Here is a 15,761-nt window from a genome sequence, read left to right as displayed (position 1 = left end):
CAAGAAGCAGAGAGGAATTTTCACATGATTCCAGTGCCATCACGAGTTTGCCATTCCCTCACACCAGTGATGAGACATCAATCGTGCTTGTCAGAGACATAAAAATATAAATGTGATAGTTTTAAGTACTAGCATAAGTATGCTAGAGGTTTTTGTTTAATAGTGCGGATTTGGTTTTGTTTTGTTTTTTAATCTATCTATTCAGTCATATACAGTCCCATTTGTACTTATTTCAGCTTTAATGTACGTAATGCATTTTAATGTTTTCTCTGTTGCTATTTTTTCTCTGCTTCTGCCAACAGCAAATTTTACATATTCTCACTTTCAAGCATGAATTAAAAAATCACCGTTACAGGCAGAAAGACTTTTTTTGTAGTACCTGATGCAACAGAGGCATATGAAGAGTGATCCAAATGTAAATAACACAATTACTTTGGCAGGAGAGCAAAATGACAAGTGGCAAGAAAAGTGATTAAGCTAAACTAGAAATAATTGAATTATATTTCTGCTCTTATTTTAAAAGGATTAGTGATTCTGTTTAAGGTTAAGATTAGTGACAGCCATAACAACAAATTGTCAATATATATATAATTTTAATGTGGAGTTCTCCATTTCCGTTTTCTCTTGTTGAACTATGGTTTTGAACTTAATACCATTACTACTATTATTGTAAAAAATAAGAAGGTGTTCTCATCCTGCACTGTTGACAAGTGTTACGAACTGTGGTTTAGACCTGAAAGAATCGTAAAACAGGAAATAAACAAACAAAACACATGAGGACAAAAGAAAGTCATGACATACAGTGCTGTTTCCTACACTATCTGCATGTGTTAAGCAAAACACATCTTGAAAACAGACAACTAATACAGGGCTACCAGGAAGCCAAGAAAAATAGCAGTTCTAGCTTACAGCACACTTTATAAAAACATGGCGTTTTTCTTATATCCTCAGATCTGTAGCCATGTGATTATGAGATTTTTCTCTTTACATTTTAAAAGGTTTCCAGCTTTTATGGTTGCAAATAATATTTTATAAAGCAGAGTACATAAGATTAAATCCAAATGTTAGCATTTTCAATCCAACTGCTCTTTTGGAAATGGGAAAGGAGTGAGTACTAGGAGTGACCTGTAATTCCTGAAAAATACTATTCAAAAGCAAAGAACTATAACAACATATTTTCAACTCCTTTCTCTTGTTCTTCTCACTCACCTTCTTCCAGTGTTCTCAAACTCTGTGCCCTGATTAAGGGAAATCTGAACTTTCTCTCCCAGATAAAAATAAATGCTTTTTTCTATTTCTTCATGATTAAAAAGTCATTTAAGCTACACTGTCACTTGTATCAATGTCTTATTAAAAGAGCTAGTTTATTGCTTTTTATTCACCAAGCTGACAGCAAGCCCAGTGCAACTGAAACATGTGAAGAGTCCTGAGCATGCTGTACAGTTTGCTCATACAAAGTAGGTCCAATTTCATATTCTTCTAATGGACCTTCTATACAAATATTGCAGCACACCATCTGCATATTTATGGCAGTCATTCATACAGGATTTCTGCATGTCCAAAACTCCTCGAAAAATGTTCCAAAGCAATAAGAAACTAGATGACATTACAGTGACAGAAGGCTTCCTGTTTCAACAGTGCCCATTAACATATGATATTGCACAGACAAGGAAAAAGACAGTGAGCAGCAAAGCATAGCTGACAAGTATTTCTACCAAATGGTTTATAAAGAATCACAAACTCTTTGTCCTCTTCTATTTCTCAACTCGTAAGACAAAGGTTCTTATGTAATACAATTTAATTAATAGTTTCCTCATTGGAGAGTTGGAAGCTAAACTTCTGAAGAGACAAGTGGCAGATTGAGGCTCAAGAGAACTGCAAGAAGCAAAAGTGCTCAGGTATGGCCCAAGTCCATGTCAGTAAATAAATCCTAAAAGAGGGATATGAACCCAAGTGGAGTAAGATGCTTTCAAATACAGAGCCAGCTCTAAAAAATCAACAAGTATATTTAATTTTCTCCAAATAACTGAAAATGGGATTAAATCAGGATATTTTTTAAAAATACCACACAGTCATACCCAAATGATTTGAGACATTATCTCACATCCAGCAAGGCCAGTGTTGGGTCCAACTTACTGACCTAACAGACTGAAGTTGATTCCATCTTCCACCCCTTGTTCCAGATGCACAGTGCAGAAAAACCTCAGTAAATCCATGCCACTTCTGGCAAGACTTAGTGGCTTGAGTTACCTTTGGAATTAATGCAATCACATCCACATAGCACTGCATCTGAGCTAGAAAATCCTGACTCATGTTTGCTCACATAACCAACATGGTTCATCTGCAGATACTGGATACATTAGACACTCATGAAGAAGAGCTGACTTGTCTGACAGCAATTCTCACACCAATTGGCTAAAGCTACTCCATTTCAGTATATTCCTAATAATTTATTAAAACTTTTAAGACTTAATTTTATATATTCTCCGGATTTTACATAAAAATAAACTCTACATTTCTGCTTATGTGGTGTGAAAATGAAAGAGTGCAGGACTCATAAAACAGCCTCTACAGGCCACAAGACTGACTTGGAAATTGACGGCAGAGTTACCAAATACTGAACATGTCATATGTCATCATTCACATTTTTCCCACATGCATAATTTGTGTGATATGCCTATGAAGTAAAAATAAGTAGTCCATGTTAAGAAGAAAAAAGCAGCATTAAATGTGGGAACTGTAACACAAAAATAGGTACCATTGACATGTTACAACATACTATTAAATACAGTAATAAATGCAATAAAATTAATTTTGCAGAAGCAAGAAACCAATAGTAAATTTTAAATTCCCTAAAGAATTTCTTATTCAAGATTTAGCAGCCTTATTAAAAAAAAAATCAGCACAAAAGTTATGTGAAAATTGTGCAATTTTCTGTTTTAGTCTCTTGTTTGTGTTGTTCTTTTAGCCTTTAATATAATGAGGTGCTCATAAAAATAACAATCCTCAGCCTGACTGAGTAATCTGTGTAAAGTCTGAAATTACTTTTTGTTCATTTACAGAACCAGCTATTTCAAGTGTGTTCATGAGAGCTACAAAGTGCAGATCCCCGTTTTGTGAGATTATTAAATACACCATCATTAACATGGTCACACTGATTGTAGTAGTTTGTCTACTTCCTAATGACTGCATTTACTGACTTCACCTCTACTTAAGTTCTAAAAGATTTTATTTTCAAGATGTTGTGTATCCAAATTGCTTAGTATTTGACCCTTCAGTTAACAATGTAATTTAACAGACATGGTAAGACAACCAGTTTGTTTCCATAAAAAGACACTTGCATTTTTTTTTCAACAAGTTGCAACAATTTTCGTAAAAATGAAATAGTACAAACAGCAAGTGGTTACAAATCCAAGCATAGTTTGTATTTTCTTTATTGAGAGCTTTATTCTTTTGGATAGAAATGACACTTAATTCTCATTCCATTTTATTAAAATTCTTAGCATTGATTTATCTATTTTTCATAAACGTATGAAGTTTTAAAAATAAAACCTAGGCCTACTTAAACTGCAATGTTAATAACAGTCATTTAGCAACATCATAAAGCAGCAGAGTTAACCTAAAGAATTTTGTCCAATTACTAATTTATGTGATTAGGTAAAAAAACAGAATCAACAAAATTCAAAGGCCGTATTTTCTTCTTTATTTTTCAAATATATGATCTAGTTGGAAGTTACTCTCATAAAATTAAAGCAAGATTTGCTCCTCAAGAAAAGGAACACTAAAATAGGAATTCAAAAGATTAGACCTCCTTCATTTCTATATTGAGCGGTTAATGTATCTAATGACAATTCTTCAAAGATCTGTGGAGATCCAGAACATATTTTAAAAATCCTTCATCACTGAAGGAGTTCAAAGTCCATGACACAGAATTTTAGTTAGGATGACACCATACAAAACAGCACTGTATTAACTACTTCAGGAACATGAAAAAACCTTGATAAAAGAAGACAGAGCAAAATATATTTTGTTTCTGTGTATTTTGTATTACTTGAAAGAAAAAAATGCTTTACTCCTGCAAACTCTTAGGAAATTGGTCCAGTACTGCACAATCTGCATTTGTATGCACCAATGGTGATGAACCATTATTACAATTTATACTATTATAACCACTTTCTCAAAGTGCTTTTTTCTTTAGATATTCTTACCAAATGTTACTTCTCCATTGCCACTCTTGTCAAATAACTGAAAAGCAACAATGAATATTGCATCTGGAGTACACAAAACAGATTCAAACGCCAAAAATTCTTGATAGGAAATCAACCTACAAAGGAAAATACAGATGTTAGAAAGATTTCAAAAAATTATTCACAATACCAGTGATATTTTGTGTTTGATGCTCTAGAAAACGTTATGATACAATTATTTAAATAAAATTATAATAAAAAAAGTTAAGACTACACTACAAACTGAAAAAAGTGTTTGTTACATGTAAGTAGTTACTTAACCTTTATGCAATTCCATTTCTTCCTCTATAAAAGGACTAAATTCTTCGTATCTATCAATAACAAAATATAATCAATTGTCAGAGAACACCTACAGTTTATTACCTTGTAACTATAAATGTAAGCACACAGCACTTAAGATATAAAAAACCCACAGAAATTCTACCACCACGAAATTTACAGGGCTGTCATGATATTGCTAATTTATACATGTATTTCTGCTAAGAAAGAAAAGATAATTTAATGCAAGTGTAGGAATATACAATATACGTATTTTCTTAAAGTATAACATTCATAAAAACAAACAGGAGCAGAAAAAGTTATACTTTACCATGTATATAGGAAAAATACTACATTTCAAATATAATATGAACTAGAAAGTCATGTACATGAGGACAACAAAGAAAGAAACCATACCAACATCTGGACAAAAGGACAGTTGGACATGACCAAGACAGGGAAGGGTTTGAGTGAAACAGCAGATCACAAGATTTTGAGCTGTGTATGCACAACAGCCACCATACAGAAAAATGCACCTCAGAATGCACGAGGAAAGCTGTTTCTGTGCGAGACCGGGAAGCAGTAGGATCCCCACACAGGGTTCCCACAACATCTCTGGAATGCTGCACAGAAATCCAAGTCCTTGTGTTCAACACGTATAAAGTAAGACTTGAATGTATGCACAGGTAACTTATTAGGATAATCATAAATAACTTTTCTAGAGGAACTCAGCTTATTCTGACTAACAGAAAAAACATTCAGAAGGGATCTTAATGCTATATCTAAGTACAGCTGCAGAAAGACAAGCCCTAAGCCAGGAGTAGATAAAGGATAACATTGGCGTAAGAACAAGATCACGTGTCCATATTTAGAGCAGCCATACACTGTGGCCTCTCCAGAATACTGCAAGCAAAACCCTTCAGTTTTAACAGCAAACTTATTAAAAATATTGTGTGTTTTCATTCTTGTAAAAATAAGAATTATTGTAAAAAAAAGAATATTGCATCCAATTACAAGTTCCTGAGCTCACTTTATAGAAATAAATGAGGTGTTATCTATTTTAGCATCAAATAAATTATCAGTGGGAATTTTAATTGCATTTTTTAATTAAACAAAAAAATACTATTTCAGTAGATTCTGTTAAAACATAGAGTATTGCTGAAGATGGTACATTTTCCTAGAAAATGTACATAATTTATGTGAATTTAGTACTCCTCGTAGGAGATCATTAGCTCATAGTGATTACCTCACACATATACTGCTACATGCTAAAGACATTAGTATAACTTCTGTTCTCTACAGAAAAAAAAAAAGAAAAAGAAAACCAAGCCACTGTTCATTAGCTTATCTAGTCTTTCTCTGTCAAAGTGCACATAAAGCAAATCAAGATACTTTAAATAAGGTTACATATGTTAACATTCTCACACGTATGCATTATACAGAAAACACAGAAAAAAAAAAGTAGTGATTTTAAAAAGAATTAAGATATGGCAAATACAGAATTATTATATTAATTTGTCACACTTTGCCCCAAAAATCAGAGATGTGAAAATGGTTCTTCAGATGCAAAGTCAGTTTCATCCAAAGGATGGCCTTGATAAATAATGGCTTAGTATCAGAGAAACAGAATATCCTTTAAAATAATTCTTAATACTATCATTTCAAAATATACCTCATATGCAAGCGTAAACCTGACATATAAATTAATTTCTAACGAGGAAGATTTATAACTGACAGAAGCAAGTGACAATCTCTGTAGAATGCATTTGTAGAAGCCTGAACCTGAAAGAAGCTGTCTTCAGAGGTCTCACTTTAACAGTGCCTACGGCAAAAGGAGACAGACACACTCAATTTCCTTCCCAGACATCCAAGGTGCAATGTCCAAGAACAGGGATGTCCCCTGTGATCCTCCATCATCCATTAGGGCAGAGATAACAGGAGGTGGATTAAACAGAATGATGGAGCTTCCCACCCAGGCACTACTCAAGTACCATTCGCTGAATCTGCTGCATTACAGACTCCGCAACAATATCAAATCACTCACCTTTCATTTTATCTGTAACTTTTTTTTTAAATTCCTTTCCTCTTATTTCCTCTGTACCATTACCCTTCAAAAGCACACAAAGTAAGCTGTGTGTTTATAGTTCTTCTTTATCTTTCCTCTTTTCCTGCTACAACTCCTTGCTATTTTTCCCCACACGACATAGCTTGTAGATGTTACGCATAGCTCTGTTGTGACTCTCCGTTATGTGAAACACCAACTCTTTCTTCAGGACTTAGCTTAAGAACACAATTACAAATTTTAAGAATGGTATGCTGATGAAAACGTACCCAGAAACAAGCAATTAAAATGAAGAATTTTGCATTACTGCTGTGAAATTTGGAAGGTTTGAAGGAAGAAGAAAATATTTTTATTTTAAAACTGTAACACCTACTAATGTTAATTGACATGTAATTGTGAAGCTGGTTTTGGCACACATACATCAGTGCTTTATCCAGGGAGAATTTTTATACTAATTTCAAAACTAGCGCCTGCAGTCTGAAGATATAAGAATACTTACAGCATCAGTGAAATCCCACTGTATTAAACAGCAGACAAGGTAGTCCAGGCCAAATTCTAATTTAGAGCTCATCACAATAATTTTTCAGAACATGCATTTGTAACAATGAGAAATAAACACTTTGAAAGGGAAGAGTCATCTGTTTTAAGAACTACCTTATACAGTTTCACTAAAGCAAGCTAATCTTGTACTGTAGTAATGGGAGAAGGCAATAGTGCTCTGGAACAGTTAAGTAATGATCAAGTTACCATCAGAAAAAAGTAAAAAAACCCACATTTTTTTAAACATATTCCTATAGACAGTGAGTTCCAAAATGTGCTCTTTTTTCTAAAGTGCCAAACTTAAACCTAAATAAAATTTTAAAATACCAACAAAGAAAAGTTACCAAGAACACTTTGAGTATTTATTTGAAGGGCAAGCAAGGCTAAGAGAATATGATAGCAGATACAGGAATGAAATTTCATAACAGAACCCAGAGCTTCTCAATGACTTGCTGAGTGACATTGAGCTGTCATTTAATTTACTAATATATGTATGGAATAGGACTACTGATACTTCCTTGGACTTCATAAAGAAACTTTAAGTCCTTGGAAAGATGTAATGCATTCCAGAATTCAGCTGAAGATTACAATAATTATTCATGCTACAAATTAAACTCTCTGTGCAGATGATATAATTATTAAAGTCTGGATTTTGATATATAACAGCTCACTACAAATGGAAGAATGTGAATGGAAAAGTAAATAAATAAACAGAAGATTATGATGTGGGTGTAACAAATTCTTCACATGAAGCACAAATTAGAGATAAATATAGATTAAAGTATTTACGAAAATAAATTTCAGACAAGTATTCAGACAAACATCTTGCACTGTAGATCACACAGTAATAATTCCCATTCCCACTGTATCCATACAGAAGTAAATAAAGCATACTTACCCATATTTTATTATCCCACTTCAAATAATACCCAGATTTAAAAGAAATACATATATGTATATGTATTCATAGGGAAAGCAACAAAAAAGTGATGCTTCAACCACTGTAGTGATGCTACAAAGTTCTGTTGTAGCAACAAATTTTTTATTTCTTACTGTAAGAAAGATCCTTTTATGAGACATTTTCTGAAGAAATGGACACCGTAAAAGCTTTTGGAAAAACAAGGTACTCAACATGTTAGTTTACCAGTCATCAATTAGACTGTTATTTCAACAGATACATACAAAATAGTCTTTTCAATCCATACCAATGCAACAAATTGAAGCCATGTACTGCAAACAGAGAAACAGGTTATCTGGACTTACCAAATATATGTATATATCAAATATATTATCAAAATGCTGCAGCTTTATAAAAAAACCCCCATCACATAACACTAGATCAAATAGGAGATTCCACACATTGCTTAGCATAAAATGTCTACAGCATATACAATTTCATTTGTAAAGCACAGATACTGTGCAAACTACTCAGGACACTACATATCATAAAATATTCTAAAGCAGAACACAGGAAAGCAAAAACATTTAAGTGATGTCAAAGGTCAGATTTAGACTCACAAATCCAAGGAATTTAAGGGGCTTTCAATTTAAAATAAATTACATCTATGTATTTACAAATATATTGTATACTGTTTAAACAGTACCTTTCTCACCTCCACAAAATACCCACTCCCTTTTGCATCCTTGACCTGTTCTCAGATTGATCTTAACCTTCTCACTTTACCTTAACGATGTCCATGCTCCCTACTACAATCCACAGCCAAAGCTAGAAGCCTGCACACAGCAAGAGAATAGGCCCCTTTGAAGACAAGTGAGTTAGAGGGTATTGCCTCTGTGGAGGGGATATTTTGTAAATCAGCTTCAGAGAACTGTCTAAAAGCAAGTGATATCATTTGTAAGCAGAGCTGGCAAAGCTTTATATGCTGTGACTTTATCTTGCTTAGGCAAACACCACCTTTCTTCATAGAGTTGGTTAGCGTCTGTCTCTCTTTACTAATAGCCAGCACTTTAAAAAAGGCCTCAATGGTTTGATCTGAACAGCACACTACAAAAATAAGAAAGCTTTTCCATATTTCCATGTTTAATTACAAGTACTAAAGATTCTACATAGTGGCTAATCATGGATGTGAGTATACAGAAAATAACTTTTCCAAGGCAATCATACTACGTTAAACTTATTTGCAGTTCAACTTCCTCTGCATCTGTAGTAGTTGTTAAAACTCTATTAAAACAAATCTTAAATTAAAAAATGCATGTTAAACACCTTACATTTTCCCAATTTCTACAAATTTATAGTCTACTGTACTTGAGAAAAAAACTTATCATCTAAGTAAGCTTAAAGTGTAATAAAATTAATAATGTATTTTAGAAGACAGAATTACCAAACTCATTCACTCACGCATTCACCAAAGCATTACAAGCTAATGGAAAGCAAAATTCTCACCCATCCTTTGTTTGATCTGCCACTCCAGCCAACAGCTGCACTGTTTTAGGATTGTAACGCGGATCTGTATGAAGTCCCAGGTATTTTTGCACAAAATCTTCTGGGGTCATGTAATGCTCACCATCTTTCTCAACACTGGCATACTGGAGTGAAAATAAAAAGCAAAACCACAGAAACAAAGAGGAATCCATTTAGAAGCCAATTATCAGTGATCACTAAAAAAGTATCTTTACTGAATCGCTTAGAATGGTACATAACTGTCTGCATGTAACTGCTCTGAAATTAAAGGGCTTGATTAAACTAATAGTGTTACTAGACTAGTTGTGTACCAACAATAACAGATTATGCCTGTAGAATAGATGTGTTCACATAATGAACAATACCTTCTAATAAAAAACCAATTACATACTTTCAGAAACTGTCAGGTAATTGCATAAATTTATAAAAATTACAGCCCTGCTGTAGTTTTGCATTTGCAGCTACACTGTGAAAACATAAGCACATGAATTTTCTTACTGTTTCTATTAGCAGGTATCTTCTGAATAATTGTTCCTGATCATTATTATAATTAGTTTGTAAAATATTATTTCTTTTCTCTTTTTGTGAGAAATAAATTTTCAGATCAATTTTTATCCTAAAACTAATGGTTTTGACATTCTTCATTTAAGTAAAAGTGCATGGAGACAAAAACTATTTGAGTCAACTGAAATGTTTTAGAGTTTTTATGTGATTAACAATAAATTTTAAAATAAAAATCACAGGCAAATTTTAGAATTATAGAATGTAAGTATTAATAAAACTAAGTAAAAATAAAATAACAAAGTTTATCTTTACTACTTGTACACCAAGACAACTACCCCATGTCTGTATCAGTACTCCTAACGTTTACTTTTCTGTTTCAAATCCTTAATCACTGGTTCTTATCTATAGGTCATGTTTAAATGAAAAATTAACTTTTTAGCATAAAGTAAATTCCATGCCCTCAGCTGTCCAGTTATGCCATGCAATACCAATCTTGAACTAAGAACATGAGAAGCCAGGAGTAGAAAACATCACAAGTGATTAAAAGAGAAATGTGTTACAGAAGTTCATACCCTTCAGACCTTCTTTCAAGATGCCAGTATAGTTGCAGGAAAAAAAAAAAAAGTTTATTTATGATATTGCAGCAATCTTAGAAATAAAACCTAAGCTTGAAGATTGCAAAGTTAAAATATCTTTGCATCCTTGAACACAGGAAAGTAGCTCACAAAAGATTTCTAGTTCACCGAACTACTGCAACTCCATCCAGTTTGATGACTGAGTTTGTTCCTCAGCATTTGCTTACAAAACCTGTAAGCGAGCTTATTTCAGCATTTGCTTACAAAACCTGTAAGCGAGCTTATTTAATAGTTTAAAATGTCTCTCTTCTGTTTGTTCTCTACTGTAGAGTCTACTTGTACAGTCTACTTAGATGCAGACCTTCAAACATATATACAAAGAACTGTGGTCTGAAAAAGTGAATTTACAAGACTACACAGTTGTTTCATTAGACTTTTGATTTGTAATAGAAGTAGTGATTTTTAATTCATTTGGAATTTGACTAAATAAGCATTTGTTGCAGAAAAGGAAACAGCAAAGCCTCCTATGTGCAACATCTATGCTAGTGAATTCAAGCTTTAGTTAACGGTCTTATGAGTGCTTTATAACTTTTCCACTAAGTACTGCTGTATCTTGATTCAGTTGACACAGTTTTAGGTGAAAGAACAAGAAAACAGGCCCTTACTCTGCCAGGGACCCACAGGAATCAGAATATTAAGACCTCCACACAATACCTGTGAAGGTATAACACTCCATTGCGATAATGGAGGTCATTCACATGTCTCACGCTCATTCAGCTGTGTGCAACCCAGCCAGTTCAGTCAGGACACTATTTCAGCGTAAAGGAGCTCGCGTCAGCATCAACACCTCTTTACATATCTCCTGTATCTCTTCCACAACACGAGCCCCTCACATCAGCTCACCACCTCTCCCTCTTCCACCCTGTAGCTGTGTGACAGCCAAATGGCAAGACTGCACCATGAACCAGATAATTGAACTAATCCAGAACTAAAATATATGATTTCCAAAAAACAGGAACATGAAGCAGTGGACAGGAATCCTTTAACTCAGCACTGCTGCTGATGTGACAATATAATCAAACTGTGGCTCCACTGAATCAACTCAGAAAGATGCTCTTCTCAGTCATACACAGAAGTGAGTAAAAAATGCATTATGAAGCACAATTCTGCTGCAAGAGATGCAATCCAAAGGAAGTTTCATACGTGAAGGGCCATCCAACATGCAGAATGTTGAGCATATATTCGAGAATAATGGAATGGAATGGAATGGAATTCAACTGTTGAGAGCATATCAGTGAGAGTCAAAATTTAAATGTAATCATCGTTTTTTCTTCAGACACCAATTTAACTGAGTTTATTATAAATAGCGAATTGTTTTACAAAAAGAAAGATGTGGGGGAAGTTTTGTTAAAAAAATTTTAGACAAAAATAATTAACTGACAGATACATTGAGCTCCACATGAGAAGGTCATGGTATTTTGAAAGAGCTTGGCAGCAACCCAATGAATTAAGGTCTGACAAAGTAGTGAGGCTATTCCCTTCTGGCATGCATTTACATTTGTCCTCAAGTTACCTTTTCACCATACAACTGAAGTCAAGAATCTTTTAGCACAAAACAGGCAATTGTAAATTATATTTTAATTTGCATGTAAAATATAACACATCAATTAAACCTGTATTTTCCTCAGTCTTGAGTTATATTACTTTAAAATACAAAATTCTTACTATACATTTATAGGCTGTCTCAAGAAAGCACTTGATGAATTTGCATGAGATGTTTTTTTAAACATTGTCACACAACAGGAACACACAAAAAATCTATTTGTACAATACAGGGTTAGGTATCACTACACTTCCAGAAACAATGGTTTCTTGGAAAAATTGGTTAGCGTTCAATTTAAAGGGACCTTCCATCCCAATGATTTTATCTGGACAGAGGAGAAAGAAGTTCCAAAACAAAAGATACTCATGGATACACTCAACATTTGTTATTTAAATTAAGCTAAGTTATGAGCAAGAGATTCAGGACAATTTTAAGGGCAAGCGGAAGTGAAGATTCCTGTATTAAAACTGGAAATTTGTTTTTGTTTCTTCGCCTTGCTGGAACAGGTTCCACTTGCATTCAGCAGGCAGGGAATAATTCAACTGTATTCCCTGAGGGCTGACTGTGTCTTGCCTAAGAAAAAAGAATGAAAGATCACTAAAATCTGATAATTGTTGTTCTACATAACCCTTTTATCCTTTGGTGAATTTCTATTTTGTTCTTTTATGGTTGCTACTGAAGTCAGTGCTTAGCGAACACTTGAAAGGTACCTTATTTGATGGTGTACAAACATGACATTTCAATGCCTGCATTTCACAGTTAAAGGACTACACAGAAATAATAGCACATTTTTAAAATACAAGTCAAACTTAAGATTTTTAATGGTTTAAATAATTTTTTAAAATATATAGTAAGCTTCAGAAATTCTAAGAGAAATGTATACATCAAGCATCCATTGAGGTACAACATAAACTGGATGGAGGATACGTATTACATTAGAGGACACGCATGAACAGACAGAAATCTAAGTCCACTCTCTATGAATAAGGTGGATGCCAAAGAGGCCTGGAGTCCACATCTTCCCTTGTGCCCATTTCCAAGGGAAGCCAAATTTAGGAAGGAATGCACGCCCTTTAGCTGAAGCTCACAGAACAGGCCGGCACCCCCTGCAAAAAGCACAACGTATCTGATGCCTGCTGTGTGCAACGCTGGTGGCATTTCAGAACAAACCCCTCTATAATGTAGTCTTGGAAAGAGTAGGTTCTCTTTTCATTTTTCAAAGTTTGCAACTAAGTGTGCTTGTTACTTATCCAAAAAAACACACAATTTCAAATTCAATCAGAAACAAATATAATCCAAAAGAAATATATCTCTTTCTCTGCCAGAGGAGTCTGTGTTGTTCATCTCTTTTTACTGAAAATCTCAGATACTCAAGAGGAGACAGGAAAGCACAAACCAATCCACAACTTAATTTGCATGTTTCTTTGAAGAGTGTAAGACAGACATGAAGAAGACCAAAAAGCTGGTTTAAAACCAGTAGACTGTCTGCTTTTTTAGGTAAATAAAACATGTATTGTCAGAGAGACAATTTCAAGAACCAGTTGTACAGTGTTCTTCCTCTCTGCTTTTCCCTGTATGACCAAAATCAAGGACTTCAAACAATTTACTTATTTCCAAAAGCAAGGACTTGTACTGACTGAAAGTCAAGAATCATTAAAAGTCCACATTTCCAAGTTGACTAGCATATTTTGACACCACATTTCACTTTTTTGCAATCAAACATGCCAAAGTGTCTTGCAAAACAGTTGGAACAGTTGTGTGTTCTAGAGCCACACATTTTCATATGTATTTTTAAAATAATATTTCCGTGTTCCTTATTTTATCAACATAGTCTACTGTATTCCTTATCTACAAAAGCTTAACATCATGTCAACAACAAATGAACCTGTGACAGAAGATCTTTTACTAGAAACTAAATGCTGGGCTTTCAGAGTTTGATTCCAACATCCTAAGTTTTAGCACTCCAGCAATGTTACCAGTGTAATTCAGTATGCAAAAGCAAAAATTTGCCAAAATTATGGTTGAAATGTAACTTCTCCCTCTCAGGCAAGAAGGTATCCCCATCTACTTATCATATATGGAAACTGTTAGATAATACGGTAAAATGGGGAATTGGCAGAATGAGGGAAGGGCAGAAAGATGTGCCAGGAGAGGTTTAGGTTGGACATTAGGAAAAGGTTCTTCAGCCAGAGGGTGGTGGAGCACTGGAACAGGCTCCTCAGGGAGGTGTCATGGCCCCAAGCCTGACAGTGTTCAAAAAGATTTGACAATGCCCTCAGACACATGGTCTGAATTGTAGGGTTGTCCTATTGTGGGGTTGTCCTATGCAGGGACAGGAGCTGGACTTTATGATCCTTGCGGGTGCCTTCCAACTCAGGACATTCTATGATCAAAAGATACATGTCAGAAATTAAATAATAGATATTATTATTTACAGTATTATCTCCAATACTTAGTTTTATATTTTTTCCTTTTTCATACAGTAAAGCTTCTGGAATATATTGCACAATATTCAACATAAAGGAAAAAAAAAAGGTATTTTAGTGATTTTGGAGATATCAGCAGTCCAACTATGGACCTAAAACACATTTGTTCATATTCCATCTTCCCGATTCAAACCATATTATCAAAGTTTTAGGATTTACTGGATTGTTGCCTCACATCATGCTCCGCTGTTATTAAGGGGAACAGAGAAAAGCTTCACGCTGTTATTTATGTATGTTAATTCTAATGCCCTGCAAGAGAGGGTATTGTGAAATAGGTCAACCTTAAGAAACCAGTTTTAACTTCTAAAAACATTGCCAGTTATCCATCCATTTGTAAGAGAAACACATAAAAACCCCATGAACAAAACATACAGCCATGGAAGAATTTTTTAGACTCTTGCAAAAGTGTATTAAAAAAATACAGTACCTAGTTATGGTTATAATTACTTGCTTAATGGAAAACTGGAAGAGACCTCATAAAATTACTTAAGATTATCATTTGGAAACAAGTAATCACAATTTGTGTCTGGAGCAGTTTTCTCCTCAGTGCTTGAAGACCCTTTCAATACACTGTGCCTGCAAAGAAAACTTTTAAGCATCCCACAAGCATGACACGTGTATGATGCTGTAGCAAACTGCTGGCAGAGCAAGGAATGAAAACCTGTCACTCAACATTAAACAGATCTTTTTACCTGCAAAAAAATATTTCGTAGTTCGGCAGGATCCGCTCTTTTGGTTGACTGCACCTATAAACACAAGTAAGTTAACGCTTCACTATCCGTGCTACTGCCAGCGCATAGATAAAAACCGCCGTGTGCCCGGACGGGGCAGCCCCGCCAGGCCCCGCACCGACCCGACCGGGCCCTTCTCCACCGCGAGCCCCCTGCGCTGCCCGCGGGGCTGTGCCGGGCTCCGGGGCGGTGACAGCTGTCAAACCCTGGCTGCCTGCAAGAGCCGCGGCGCCCGGGCCCCAGCCGCCACCGCCCGCCGGGCCCTGCCCGCCCCGCACCCGCCGGGCCCACGGCCCGCACCCCCGCAACCTCCCCGCCGCACTTCAGGAGGCG

The 15,761-nt window shown here is 35.1% G+C and overlaps 1 protein-coding gene across 2 annotated transcripts in view; it reads right to left on the bottom strand.

Annotated features, from left to right (window-relative positions):
- Positions 1–15,761, bottom strand: part of SLC25A12 (solute carrier family 25 member 12) — a 49,962-nt gene that overhangs the window by 33,748 nt on the left and 453 nt on the right. For both annotated transcript variants that reach the window (XM_082056500.1, XM_082056499.1), the window contains exons 2-4: positions 15,390–15,443; positions 9,512–9,654; positions 4,209–4,324 (exon numbers count right to left, since the gene is read on the bottom strand). In XM_082056500.1, the coding sequence (XP_081912626.1) occupies positions 4,209–4,324; positions 9,512–9,621 (226 nt within the window). In that variant the 5' untranslated portion in view covers positions 9,622–9,654; positions 15,390–15,443. The remainder of the gene's footprint in view (positions 1–4,208; positions 4,325–9,511; positions 9,655–15,389; positions 15,444–15,761) is intronic.

The sequence above is a fragment of the Streptopelia decaocto genome (genome assembly GCF_964273445.1).
Source record: "Streptopelia decaocto genome assembly, chromosome: 6".
Taxonomy (NCBI): Eukaryota; Metazoa; Chordata; class Aves; order Columbiformes; family Columbidae; genus Streptopelia; species Streptopelia decaocto.
This window is presented reverse-complemented; position numbering and strand designations above follow the sequence as displayed.